This window comes from Aulonocara stuartgranti (assembly GCF_965226115.1).
Source record: "Aulonocara stuartgranti genome assembly, chromosome: 23".
Lineage (NCBI taxonomy): Eukaryota > Metazoa > Chordata > Actinopteri > Cichliformes > Cichlidae > Aulonocara > Aulonocara stuartgranti.
Window position 1 is genome coordinate 52112824 of NC_138958.1, and position 12059 is coordinate 52124882.

The following is a 12059-nucleotide window of genomic DNA, read 5'->3' on the forward strand; positions in this document are numbered from 1 at the left end:
TCCCGGCTCGTAACCAGCGCGTTCTGCCGTCAAGGGCGATCATTGGTTAAATGTGATCATGTGACTGATGCAAGCCAGATCCTTTTATTTAGCAAAACTGTGATTAATAGTTAAATATAATTGTTGAGGGGCACAGACAAGACTCCGCACACACACATTAAAAAATAAATAATTTTTTTTTTTTAAAGTTGCCTCAACAAAAGGGCACTTTGGGCACCCATCAGGAAAGGGGCGGGTGCTCAAGCCCCTCTAGCCCCCCCCCCCTGCACGTGCCTGACACTAACTACACAAGATTTGTGCTAAACGTCGCAAATCTGTCACATCTCAAACACGCCGTCACTCCTAAAACTTTTAAACTCTAATTTAAAAACTGGTATAAAGTCCACACTTTGTCCGTCAGTTGTTCGTCTGTCCTGCTCACGTCTCCAATGGTTGTACACGTTGTCATTAACGTGGCTTCACTCCACATCCGCCGCTTTGCTAAAACACCGGTGTCGCACATAATGACGCTGTCAGAGCCTGTCAGCGACGTTGATCAGCTGCGTATATACGAATGTGAATCGCATCATTGGCTGGACTGTGGGATAAGGTGGCATCGTTCTGATCCCATACAGGAGCAGCCAGTCACTGACTCACACTGCAGAACAGGATTGTTGAAGTTTTAATTTTAATTTCAATTCAGGTTAGATTTGTTTTGTGCGCAACGCAGATTTTCTGTGCGCAGAGACGTGCCAGCAGTGCGCAATTGCGCACGCGCGCAGCTTGGAGCGAACATTGGTGGGCAATCATAATGACCAGTTTATCTCAACCCTGAGGATAAGCGGAGCATGGACGCGTGGATTTAAGCTGCTCTTCATATGTCGCTACCAAAGAGGACAGTGTTGAAAACCTCTTTTCAATACAAGCTTCAGTGCGCTTCATGTATCCATCACTAACTTGTGGGATCGGCTCGGGTGTGCTGTTCATGCCAGAGTGACCAGTACGACCAGTGCCATCCCTTTCGTGTGAACACAGTTCAGATCTGATCTCCGGTGTTCAGGTTGGTGGATACCGGATAAAGAGGACGACAGCAGAGGCTGCAAACAGATTTCCAGAAAACCAAATTAATGAATTGACTTCATTGTTTTCTGTGGTCATCACACAGCAGCTGTACTGAGAACTCCAACACAGCAGGTGGCGCTATGTCCCTTTTCTATCGGTTCACCAAAACACGCGAAGAAGAAGCAGAAGAAGGAAGAAGAAGAAGAAGAAGAAGAAGAAGAAGGAGCGTTAGTACTGAGCTGTCACAGTTGAATAGACGGGATAAAGGAACAGATTCCGTTCAGAGTATTTCCCGGGCAGCTATGGATGTAGCGCTGTATGTGATAGCTGCCGCTGTCCTCGTCGTTCTCATACTGTTTGCCGTGAAGGTGCGGAGGCAGACACGGGCAGGTAGGACCGCCTCACTGCGCTCGGCTGCAGCGGTGGGCCGCTGCCTGGATGCCGACATGCCGCAGTCCAGGCTGCTCGTTTCAGACGCTGTTTGGTAGATGAGCAGCTCGCACACGCTGAGCAGCACCTGTAGCTCTGACTGCTCGGATCTGTGCCGTGTTTTGGTGAAGCCCTAAACGTGTCGATCCGGCTCATAGCGCGCTGACAGCCGGTTGTAAATAATGAGTTCATCAGATGTTGGTGTTAAAGCTCGTCGGGCAGTGGGAATGGAAACGTCACGCGTGGTAACGACGTGCTGTCAGCGTGCAGCTGTGCAGAGCTGATGTGGGCCTGAACGTGTCATCAGCCCGTGGCTGAAGCCAGGACATGAGGACACGGCAGACTTACACCAGCTTTGGCCTGAATCTGTTTAAACTCACCGAAACAGACACAAAACCCCAGCTTTATGTGGTCACCCCCCCAGTTTAAATATTTACTTAATTGACAAAGTGTGTGCATGGCTCATAGTTTCCTTGTGCTGTGTGCTCAGCCGACGAGGACCAGCGCAGGGATGTTGTGCGTGCAGCGGGGCCCCCTCAGCGAGCAGCAGAGGAGCGAGGAGCCGGCATGCCTCGCAGGAGAAGGAACCTGGCCAGTGTGATGGCAAACAGACGACCTCAGAGAGAAGCTGTGGAACGCGGTAAAGCCCCTGAAACAAACACGTTAGTGTGCTGGAAGAGTCTGCTCGGCTCGTGGTTGAGCTCTCGGAGCGTATGTTTCATGAGGGCCTCTCCGAGCAGAAGCACAGGCTTCCTGTGGGACAAATGTCCCTCATAATGTCCCTGCATGTTCATCACACAAAGATGAATTTCAACATTAAACTTTGGCTTTTCCCACAGTTTTTGCTGAGCATTTATAACGTGTCACATTATTTGATTTCACCCCCCTTTTTTCTGTTTCCACTTCTGCTGATCAAATGCAAAACACACAGTAAAGGTGCTGTTTATACATGAGAATGAGTGTGTCCTGCTGCTTTCAGAGGAGCCTGTGGAGGAAGACGAGGCGGAGCAGCAGAGCTTCCAGCCGACTGCAAAGGTCGGAGCCAAGAAGCAGCGGAAGTTGGAGGAGAAACAAGCCAAGAAAGCCCAGAGGGAGGTGAGACACGCTCCACTGTCCACTCAGGGCTCGTTTCGATCTACTGGTTTTTAATGAACTCTGTTCTACTGCAGTGTCTTCAAAGTCACTTTACAGTTTACTATTTTCAGGCTGAGATGGAAGAAAGGGAGGAAAGGAGGAGGATGCAGGAGCTCAGAGAACAGGAGAGGCAGCAGGCAGAGGAGAAGGAGCGGCTGCTGGAACAGAAACAGGTCTCACCGAGTCTCCTCGGCAGCTTTCCTCGGGTGCTCACGTGATCAGATGCTGATGCTCTGTGCTGCTCTCCACTCAGGAGGAGCAGGAGCGCCGAGCTAAAGAGGAGCAGGAAAAGCGCGAGGAGGAAGAGTACCTGAGACTCAAGGCTTCCTTTATCGTAGAAGAGCAGGGAGAGGAGGAGCAGCTCTCTGAGGACCAGGTCAGACCGGAGACATTATGGTAAACATTCCTGTTTTATTTGGAGTAAACCTCTGCTTGTGTATTCTCAGTCACGCAACCTGCTGCAAGAATTCATCCAGTACATCGAGGTAAGGCCGCCCACTCCGCCGCTGCTCCCCTGCTGACATCAGTCGGCGTCTTTCTAACTGTCTCCTCTGCTGCAGACCTCTAAGGTGGTTCTCCTGGAGGATCTGGCTTCTCATTTTGGGATGAGGACACAAGATGCCATCAGCAGACTGCAGGACCTGCTGGCTGAAGGCTCCCTCACAGGTTAGCGCGTCAAGACCGTTCAAATACACTGAACATGTCAGATCCAATATGCCAGGAGGCCAGAAGATGAATTAATTACATAATTAATGAGGAAAATCAGGCTGACAGTTGCTGTTGTGAAGGATCATTCGTCCTGAGTGAGCCCGACTGCACATTCTCCCACATGTTCATGGACGACTTCAGCTCGTTCCTGGCAGTAAGCACAGAGCTTCTGTGCTCGATGCTGCCACCAGATGTCCACGTAACTGTCTGAGCATTGCTTCTGGTTGCTATTATGAAGTGCTGATGCAGTATCTAGGAGGCAGATCCTACGGTGACCTGTGGGGTGGCTTTAGCTCAGGTGGTAGAGCAGGTCACCTAACCAGAAGGTTGGTGGTTCATTCCCAGTCTGCAGAGTGAACGTGAAGCTACGTTCACTCTGCAGGTCGTAATGCTCGATTCTGAGTTTTTGATCAAATCCGATTTTTTTTGTCTGCTCGTTCACACTACAAATAAAATGCGACAGCAAAGGCGCTCTAGTGTGAACGCTCAAAGCAGCTGCATGCGCAAAAGAAGACGTCACGCACGACGCGCTCTGTTTAGACCCAGAGCAACAGTGTTGTTTGACTGATGGCCTTAATATAAAGACTTCGGACTTCACGTTTCCCAATTTTTGCTTTAAGTTATTTTGTTATTCACATAATAATGTAAATAACCTAATAATGATCCTTATTGCTGTTTTAGAGCAGCGCTGCTTCAAAGGATAGCTGCAGGTTTCTGTCAGATAAAATGTTCACGTTTCTCCAACGTTGTCTTCCCAGCAGTTTCACGGGATGACCAGGAAGCGTTCGCGATGTCTTCTCCGGCGCTGATAATGGCGTCTGTCTTGTGTCAGTGATGTAAAAGACGGATTTAATGCAACATGACCGTCAAACAGCAGTCGCTTTCTGAAACATCAGATGTGTGTCGGATTCAGAACCACATACGAAAGTGACCCAGATCGGATTTGAAAATATCGGATTTGTGCCGTTCACACTGTCACACCATGATGGGATAGATGGTCGCAGAGGGTCAGAAAAGTCTGATTTGATGCGCTTTCGCCTGCAGTGTGAATGTAGCCATAAATGGGAAGTGCTTAGAAAAAAGCCCTTGAATGTGTGAATGTGCAGAGCGCTTTGAGTGCTCAGACTGAGGAGAACGGTGCTGTATAAGAAACGGTGCATTCACTGTTTACTTGTTGTCTGCAGGTGTGATTGATGACAGAGGGAAGTTTATCTCCATCACTCCAGGAGAGCTGGACTCTGTGGCTCAGTTCATCAGGCAGCGAGGCCGAGTGTCCATCACAGAGCTGGCTCAGGCCAGCAACTCTCTGATCAACCTGATGCCTGAGAGTCGCAGTGCTGCCTGAGTGGCTGTTGACACACAGCTGGACTCTTCACTGCCATCCTGTGTGGCTCAGTACTCTTAATCACAGCAGACGTCAGGTTACAGTTGACCTCCCAGTATGAGGATTTCAGCCAAACTGGAATAAACAAATCCTGAGTTTTATCAGTGACTTGTGTATTTTTGCATTTGCACAACGGCGTTTCTTCTTTACTGGAGTCGTGAAGCAACTCAGTGGCTCAAAGTAACACCCCACACTCATGTCTGTGAAGGTTCTCAGTCGTCCAGGTCATCGTAGTCAAAGGAGCTTGCAAAGAAAAGCGTCTGGACTTCTTTAAGTTGCTTGAAGACGTTTCACCTCTCATCAGAGAAGCTTCTTCAGTTCTGAGGTCAAATGGTGGAGAGTCCCAGATTTAAGCCTGGTGGGAGTTTCCCCCACAGAGGGACAAAAGGACCCCCTGATGATCGATCCTCCATCTAATCACATGAACCGAGGTGTGAAAACAGGTGTGGGTCACAATCAGCCAGTTTCAGGTGAGCTCATTGTGAAACCTGGCCCCACCCTGTCATGTGATGTCCTGAGGTCAGATGGCCCAGGATGTGAGTGGGCGTTAAGGCGTCTGGGAAGGATCTCAGAACTGGATTATAGATGGCAGACAGTTGTTGTGTTAAGCCCCGCCCTCTGTTCAAAGATGGTCGCTCACAGTGGACATAGAAGCTTCTTTTACTCCTCTTTGACCTTAGAACTGAAGGAGCTTCTCTGATGAGAGGTGAAACGTCTTCAAGCAACTCAAAGAGGTCCAGACGCTTTTCTTTGCAAGCTCCTTAGACCCACACTTGGGTATATTTATGGTGGGCTTTCTACGTGTGCTGCATTCAGTTTGTTCCACACATTTGTGTCAGCTCTGATTGGTAATGGTTAAACTACCCAGAAGCTTCGTGTGCTACTCATGAAGGAAGTTCTCGTTATTCTCAGACCTTTTACTCATAGATGAATCCATAAAGAGACTGCGAGTTTAAGGACCAATGCAGTACTTTCAGCAAAACTTTAATGTATCAATGCCAAATACAGTGGTGGTGGGGTATGCTGCCAGACCTCTGCAGCTCCTGGTGCTGTAGGATGGTGAGCATCAGCCTTGTGGGGTGAATAAGGTGAGGTGGGTATCAAACCTTGATGATACTGCAGGTACAGCCAACTGTGAGCATTACAGCAGCTCAGACTTAGTCCAGTACTGGATAACCACCGGGTTTTAAAAATAAAGGAGGCCTGTAACATGACTGAGAGGTGGAGCCACAGTGACAGGCAGGTACAGCACGTGGCTCAGGAAACAAACTAAGAGTCCAGCACCCTGAGCTTCTGTTTCATGGCATCGTGCTGTTTTCTTGTTATTCCAAGTCTTTCCGTCAAGTCCACAAAGCTCAAATCATTGTTAGAAATGAAAAAACCTTCAGCTGGACGTCTCCTCGCCTTTGTCCTCCGGTCCTTGTCCTCTCGCGCTCATTTTGATCTCCCACGTGGAGGTGGCTCCTCTATCCTGAAAACACAAGACAATCCCACCAGTGTAGCCCGAAACAGGAAATGCACTGAGCTAACCTTCTGTGCGTCGTACCTTTATCAGCACACCCAGGGGCGCCAGGTCCTCTCTGAGGGCATCGCAGGCTTTAAGCAGAGGGAGTCTGTCAGGGTGCAGTCCAGCTCTGCTCGGGGATCCTGTGGATGAACCGTCCCGCCGAGCGAGCGCGAACTCTCGAACTTTGCTCCTGAACTGAGTCAGCTGTTCCACAACCGGCTGCAGACTGCCTCGGCTGCTCAGCACCTCAGCCTCCTTCAGAGGACAGAGACACACGGGAGACCTCTTCAATCAAGGATTATTATCATGATTCACTGACAGACGCCTCAGTGTCATGCTGCCCGCTGAAGGGACATCACAGTGAAAAAGTGCTGACCTTAGTGTGCAGGTCGATGCCAAACACATCCAAGACATCTCTGACGTAGGTGACCATTGCTCCGAACACGGCGGGGCTGCGGGCCGCCCCAGCAGGCTGAACAGAAACAGGCTCGTGTCTGAATGTGCAATACGCTTAGAACAAGTATCGCTGCTGCTCACTGACCACACTGTTGTCATAGCTCCTGTTCCTGATCTCTAGTGCAGGGGTGGGCCACTCCAGGCCTCCAGGGCCGCTGTCCTGCAGGTTTTAGATCTCACCCTGGATCAACACAGCTGAATCACATGACCAGTTCATTACCAGGCCTCTGGAGAACTTAAAGACATGTTGAGGAGGATTTATCCATTTAAATCAGCTGTGCTGGATCAAGGACACGTCTAAAACCTGCAGGAGCCCAGCCTTCAAGGCCCGGAGCTCCCCACCCCTGACCTAACCTGACGTCTGCTGGCAGAAGTTCAGATTTCACAACAGTGGGACTGTCCAGCTGTTGTGACAGAGGTGGAACTGAAGCCTGTCTATTCTGACCACTCAAAGCTCTTCAGACCAACATGTAACCCAACATACGACAGCATGATCCCAGAGCGCCAATACTGCCAGACCTGGTGGAGACCCAGCTGCTAACTGGGACTTTCCACCAACATCACTGACACACTGACATCAATCCTGTCAGACAGTTACCGTAGAAACAGGCTGAAGCTGGCAGTTTCCGTGATAAACCAGATTCATCAGAGCACTTATGGCTCTCGGTGTATCAAAGTCATCTGCTAGAGTGGACATCACAGTGGATTTAGTCTCAGCCAGCCTGAAAAGTACAAAAACACAGGAAGACAGTTTGTAGACGGAGCAGAACCTCTCAGGCATCAGCTGAATGTAGCAGGCAAGCGTCTCAGAATGCATGACTGCTGCCGGCACTAGCATCTGTCCTGTCCTCACTGCTTCAGCTAATTACAGCTGTGCGAGGAACAGGAGAGACAGAAATATGAGGAGGACACTCGGCCATGGGCGGAGGAGAAAGTGGGCACCTGCTCCAGAGCAAATCCTCCTGCACGTGTGAACACTGCAGCTGACCCTTCATGTAGGCCTGAGCATCGTGGCAGAAGGTGGAGATGGTGTCCAGAGTGCTGCGAGCCTCCAGCACGCTGCTGTCGCTGTAGTCGATAGCTGTGGAGACATTACAGGAAGTGCAGTTTAACATCGCAGCTATGCGACTCGAACTCCAATAACGAATGCATTCATGTATCAGACTGGGAAAACCTAATCGTGCGCCTCACCTGATCTGTATTTGCTCAAAAGACAAAACATCCGGAATTCATTGGCAGAATAAGACCGCAGAAAATCCTGACGAGGACGAAGACGTGATCATTTTCACCCACTCCACACAGCATAGCGCATTCAGGTATTAATGCAATAACACAAATAAGACAAGGAGTCAGCAGGACTGTACCTTGATGCTGATGTAGTTCTTTAAAGATTTAGACATTTTCTCTGGACTGCCCTTCAGGTGTAAGTGCCCTAAAAACAGCAACAACACGCTGAACAGAGCACGACACACAGCTGCTCCCAAACTCAGCTCTGCAACACGAATGACCCCCAAACACTTTCAGACAGCGTCTGCTTTCCAGAGAGCGTGCACGAGGCACGAGCCACGTCTGGCTTTTACCTGAGTGCAGGAAGTAGTTTGCCCATTGTCCACACTGGTGATACGCCTCACTCTGAGCGATCTCATTCTCGTGGTGAGGAAAAGCCAGGTCGATCCCTCCAGAGTGGACATCCAACTGTCCCCCAAACATGGAGCTGAAAGCACACGAACAGGAAACTCATCAGCGCTCAAACTCAGGCTAATTAAATCCTGCATTCAACTGTTCGACTGAAGAAACAAACATCACTGCTGGACTAACATGAAGTCAGTGTTGCTAACAGTTGCTAACACTGGGGTCCATTTTTTCATTTCACTTTTGCAGGTTTGCCTTTTAAAGCAGGCGCAGACTCATCTCAGCTGCTGAGGACAGCAGATATCCTTACAGTTGTAAGGATTTAACCCCTGGAGGGTCCTAGAAAAATGCATACACTATTGGTCTTAGAGCCACAAATCGACCACGCCCAAAAAAGCACTATAAAAAATTTATATATTAATATTTTTTTCCACTTTAAATTAGCCAATCTTTTAGACCTACTTCTCCTTGAAATATTCATGTCAAGTTTTAATTACATTTCGCGGATTTTAACCCTTTATATCCCGGTTTCGTCACATGAGCGCACTGCTTTTTTTGCCCCAAAAAACAAAAAACTTGAATATTTTCCAAAAAAAACATTTGAGGTAATATTCAATTGTTATTATAATTAGGCCTTTGGATGGACTAAAGATTGGCACCAAGAGTCATTTCGATCGCCTTTTATTTTTTTTCCAGGAGCGCATTTCATAAAATGCACACTATCGACCACGCCCAAAAAGTGCAATAAAAATATTAAATATTAATTTTTTTTTTCACTTTAAATTGGTCAGTCTTTTAAAACTACTTCTCCCTGAAATATTCATATAAAGTTTTAATTATATTTTCGTTGTTTTAACCCTTTAAATTACAAAAAAACGAAAAAAAAAACTAAAAAACTAAATATTTTCCCAAAAAAACATTTGAAGTAATATTTGATTGTTATTATAATTAGGCCTTTAGATGGACTAAAGATTGGCACAAACAGTCATTTCGATCGCCTTTTATTTTTTTTTTCAGGACCAGAAAATGGTCTCCAGGCGGCAAATGCTCCTCCTCTAGCCCGGAATCGGTGCATGCTCCCGGGTTGACTCGCGACGATGACCGGGGCATGTTGCGTCGGACCCCTTTTTCCAACACACACATCCGGTACCACGTCACAACAAATACGTCATTTCCTGTTGATTTAAAAAAAAAATCCAACCTCAAACGGTCCTGGGGCCGAAAATTGTCCCGCCCGATCAGCGGGCGAAACCGCTGCAGCACGCCGGAAAAGAGGCGTCATTTCCCGCAGGTCTCTTTAAGCAGCCCGCTGTTTTCCAGCCCCGGGTCAAATGTGGAGCAAGGGCGCCACCCGGTGGACAAATAAAAAAATTACAACTCCAAGGCCAGTACTGCAAGCGGAAGCGGAAGCATTACCGATCGAGATCGATTTGACCGTATTTTTTTTGCCGTGAAAAATAGCGTTTATAATGGGTTTCAATGGGGCACAAATCGACCCTAGGATCAATAGCGTAAGTTTATCGCTAGCTTAGCCCCTGAAGCTAATTTCCGGAAGTCATACTGAAATTTTAACAGTAAATGTGACCAAACTTTTTTTTGCAGACTTTCGCTATATTCCATTCAACACTGTGCAAATGGCAGGTAATCAAAATTTGAAAATAGCCGAAAAATAGCCACAAATCGACCCAAGACCCTCCAGGGGTTAAATTTGCTGTGGGTCCTTTATCCTGACATTGTAAGACAAGTGTTAAAACCTTGTTGTGTACCTTATTCTGTCCTTTACACTGTAGGCAGGTGAGCACACAAGTTCAATCTGACTTGTTCCATCTGAGACAGCTGGCCGAGGGAAAGCCAAACCTTCCAGCTAAAGTCTGAACGTGTTGTTCATCTGTTCAGTACTTGCAGACGGGACTGCTGCAGTTCTTTGGTTTGGACCAGGCCTCTCTTTACTGCAGCTGCTCGTCTGCTGGCCGGTACGAAACAGAAGGAGCACACGTCCCTGCTGTTGGCCGCTCTACACTGGCTTCCAATTTAGAATTGTAATCAACCCACAACAAGAAAACGTGTCTACAAACTGAGGAAATGCAGAAACCACAGGTTGTTCAGTCGCCCACTTCACGATGCCACGGAGGAAACAAATCACCGCAGTAAAAGTCGCCTCATTTACTGAGGTCTGTCTGTAACTGGGCAAAGATAAGAATTCCCAAGCGTTAATGGGATTCATGACCAAACAGAACAAACCTAGCAATGGTAGAACATTCAATATGCCAGCCCGGTCGTCCTCTGCCCCACGGGGACTCCCAGTATGGTTCTCGAGGTTTCGACGGTTTCCACAGAGCAAAGTCCCTCGGGTCCCGTTTGTTTGAGGAGCCTGCAGAGCCGTAGAGTTTGCGGTCAGTAAACTCGGGCGTCTCACTAACATCGACATGGAAACAGAAATAATAAGAAAGGATTAACTCGCACCAACACTCACCGGGCTCTCCCTGAGGATCCACAGCTCCCACAAACCTGCCGTACCTGCCACCAATGGACTGAATGTCAAAATACACATCGCCTGCAACCAAAGCAGTGCACAAGTGACACCTCCAGCATTTCAGACGACCAAAAACACCAAACAAAACAAGCTCCTCCATATTTACCTTCTTTCGTGGCATAAGCGTGTCCATTTCTGATGATCTTCTCAATAAAGGCGACGATATGATGCACATTCTCTGTGACCCTTAAATACACTGCAGGAGGAACCACCTCAACACAACAACATGAAGACGTGTTTATACATGAACAGGATGGTTTTTACAAACGCTGAAACTCAGAGTGGAGCTAAAATTGTGCAGTGCTTCATGAAATAGATCTATCCTTTTATCCTGTGCATGCTGTAACGCAGGCTGATCTGCTGCAGGTCTAAGCTCACACCTTAAGCGACAGCATGTCCCTCTTGAACTCGTCCTCGTACACTGCGCTGACGGCGGCTGGGGAAACGTTTTCCTGTTGGACCACATGAAACACATGACGTCAGCAGGTGAGAACAGAGCAGCAGCCAGCAGGTGCAGGACGGCCTCACCTCCCAGCTTCTTCTGATGATCTTGTCATCGATGTCAGTGATGACCATGGCATGGATCACGGTGATCCCAAACAGTCTGCTGAGGATCCTCTGCAGGATGTCAAACCTCACGTATGAGCTGTGACGGAACAAACCCACAGAGCTCACACACACACACACCGTTTACCTGCACGCCATAGCCTCACCTACTGTTGCCATAGTTACCTTGCATGACCCAGGTGAGCGTGATCGTACACGGTGGGTCCACAGCTGTACCTGAGATGTAACACATAAGTGGGTTATTAGGCCGCCGTGTGCCGGCATGAGCAGCACAGTGGTCAGAGTCCGTACCAGGTCGCGACCCCCTCTCTTGTCAGGATCAGGGGCTCCTTCTGTTTGCTCAGGCTGTTAAAAGTCTTCAAGCCCGTATCAAAGCCGCTAGGCCTCACCCACTCCCTCCCGGACACACTGCAGCTGGGTCCGTGGGACGTGGATCGGACCGTGACCGCCGGTGAAAGTCCGGGGACCGGTGCCCTCCACAGCAGCGAGCTTACCTGTTTCCACATAGCGCGAGCCGCCGTGGTTTGAAGGCGAAGTCTGCGGTGTGACCGCACCGGAGCTCACGCACAGCTCACCGCAGCGGTTCCGACGCTGAAACAAACCGATCTAAACGCGGTTGTTTCGCTCTTCACGCACGTTTAAGCCACTCCTACACTTCTCGCGAGAGT

The 12059-nt window shown here is 48.7% G+C and overlaps 2 protein-coding genes across 3 annotated transcripts; one reads left to right on the forward strand and one right to left on the reverse strand.

Annotated features, from left to right (window-relative positions):
• The first annotated feature begins 1222 nt into the window (after positions 1-1222).
• On the forward strand, positions 1223-4797 carry ddrgk1 (DDRGK domain containing 1). Its single transcript, XM_082524972.1, has 8 exons — positions 1223-1431; positions 1961-2110; positions 2402-2565; positions 2676-2777; positions 2858-2980; positions 3051-3089; positions 3165-3270; positions 4497-4797. Exons 1-8 carry the CDS (start codon positions 1344-1346, stop codon positions 4655-4657), a joined length of 933 nt encoding a protein of 310 aa, XP_082381098.1. The 5' UTR covers positions 1223-1343; the 3' UTR covers positions 4658-4797.
• An 867-nt stretch (positions 4798-5664) lies between these two features.
• Positions 5665-12024, reverse strand: cars2 (cysteinyl-tRNA synthetase 2, mitochondrial). Of its 2 annotated transcripts, none has more exons than XM_082524969.1 (15): positions 11683-12024; positions 11557-11607; positions 11353-11470; positions 11205-11276; positions 10931-11036; positions 10753-10845; positions 10533-10662; positions 8240-8373; positions 8024-8091; positions 7851-7917; positions 7602-7740; positions 7258-7381; positions 6580-6675; positions 6243-6458; positions 5665-6167 (listed from the first exon to the last, which is right to left on the reverse strand). In XM_082524969.1, the coding sequence occupies exons 1-15, from the start codon at positions 11895-11897 to the stop codon at positions 6081-6083; spliced, it is 1716 nt and encodes a 571-aa protein (XP_082381095.1). In that variant the 5' UTR covers positions 11898-12024; the 3' UTR covers positions 5665-6080. The 2 variants fall into 2 exon arrangements, with proteins under 2 accessions (XP_082381095.1, XP_082381096.1); XM_082524970.1 differs by having other exon boundaries at positions 10765-10845; positions 11683-12023.
• Positions 12025-12059: the final 35 nt, after the last annotated feature.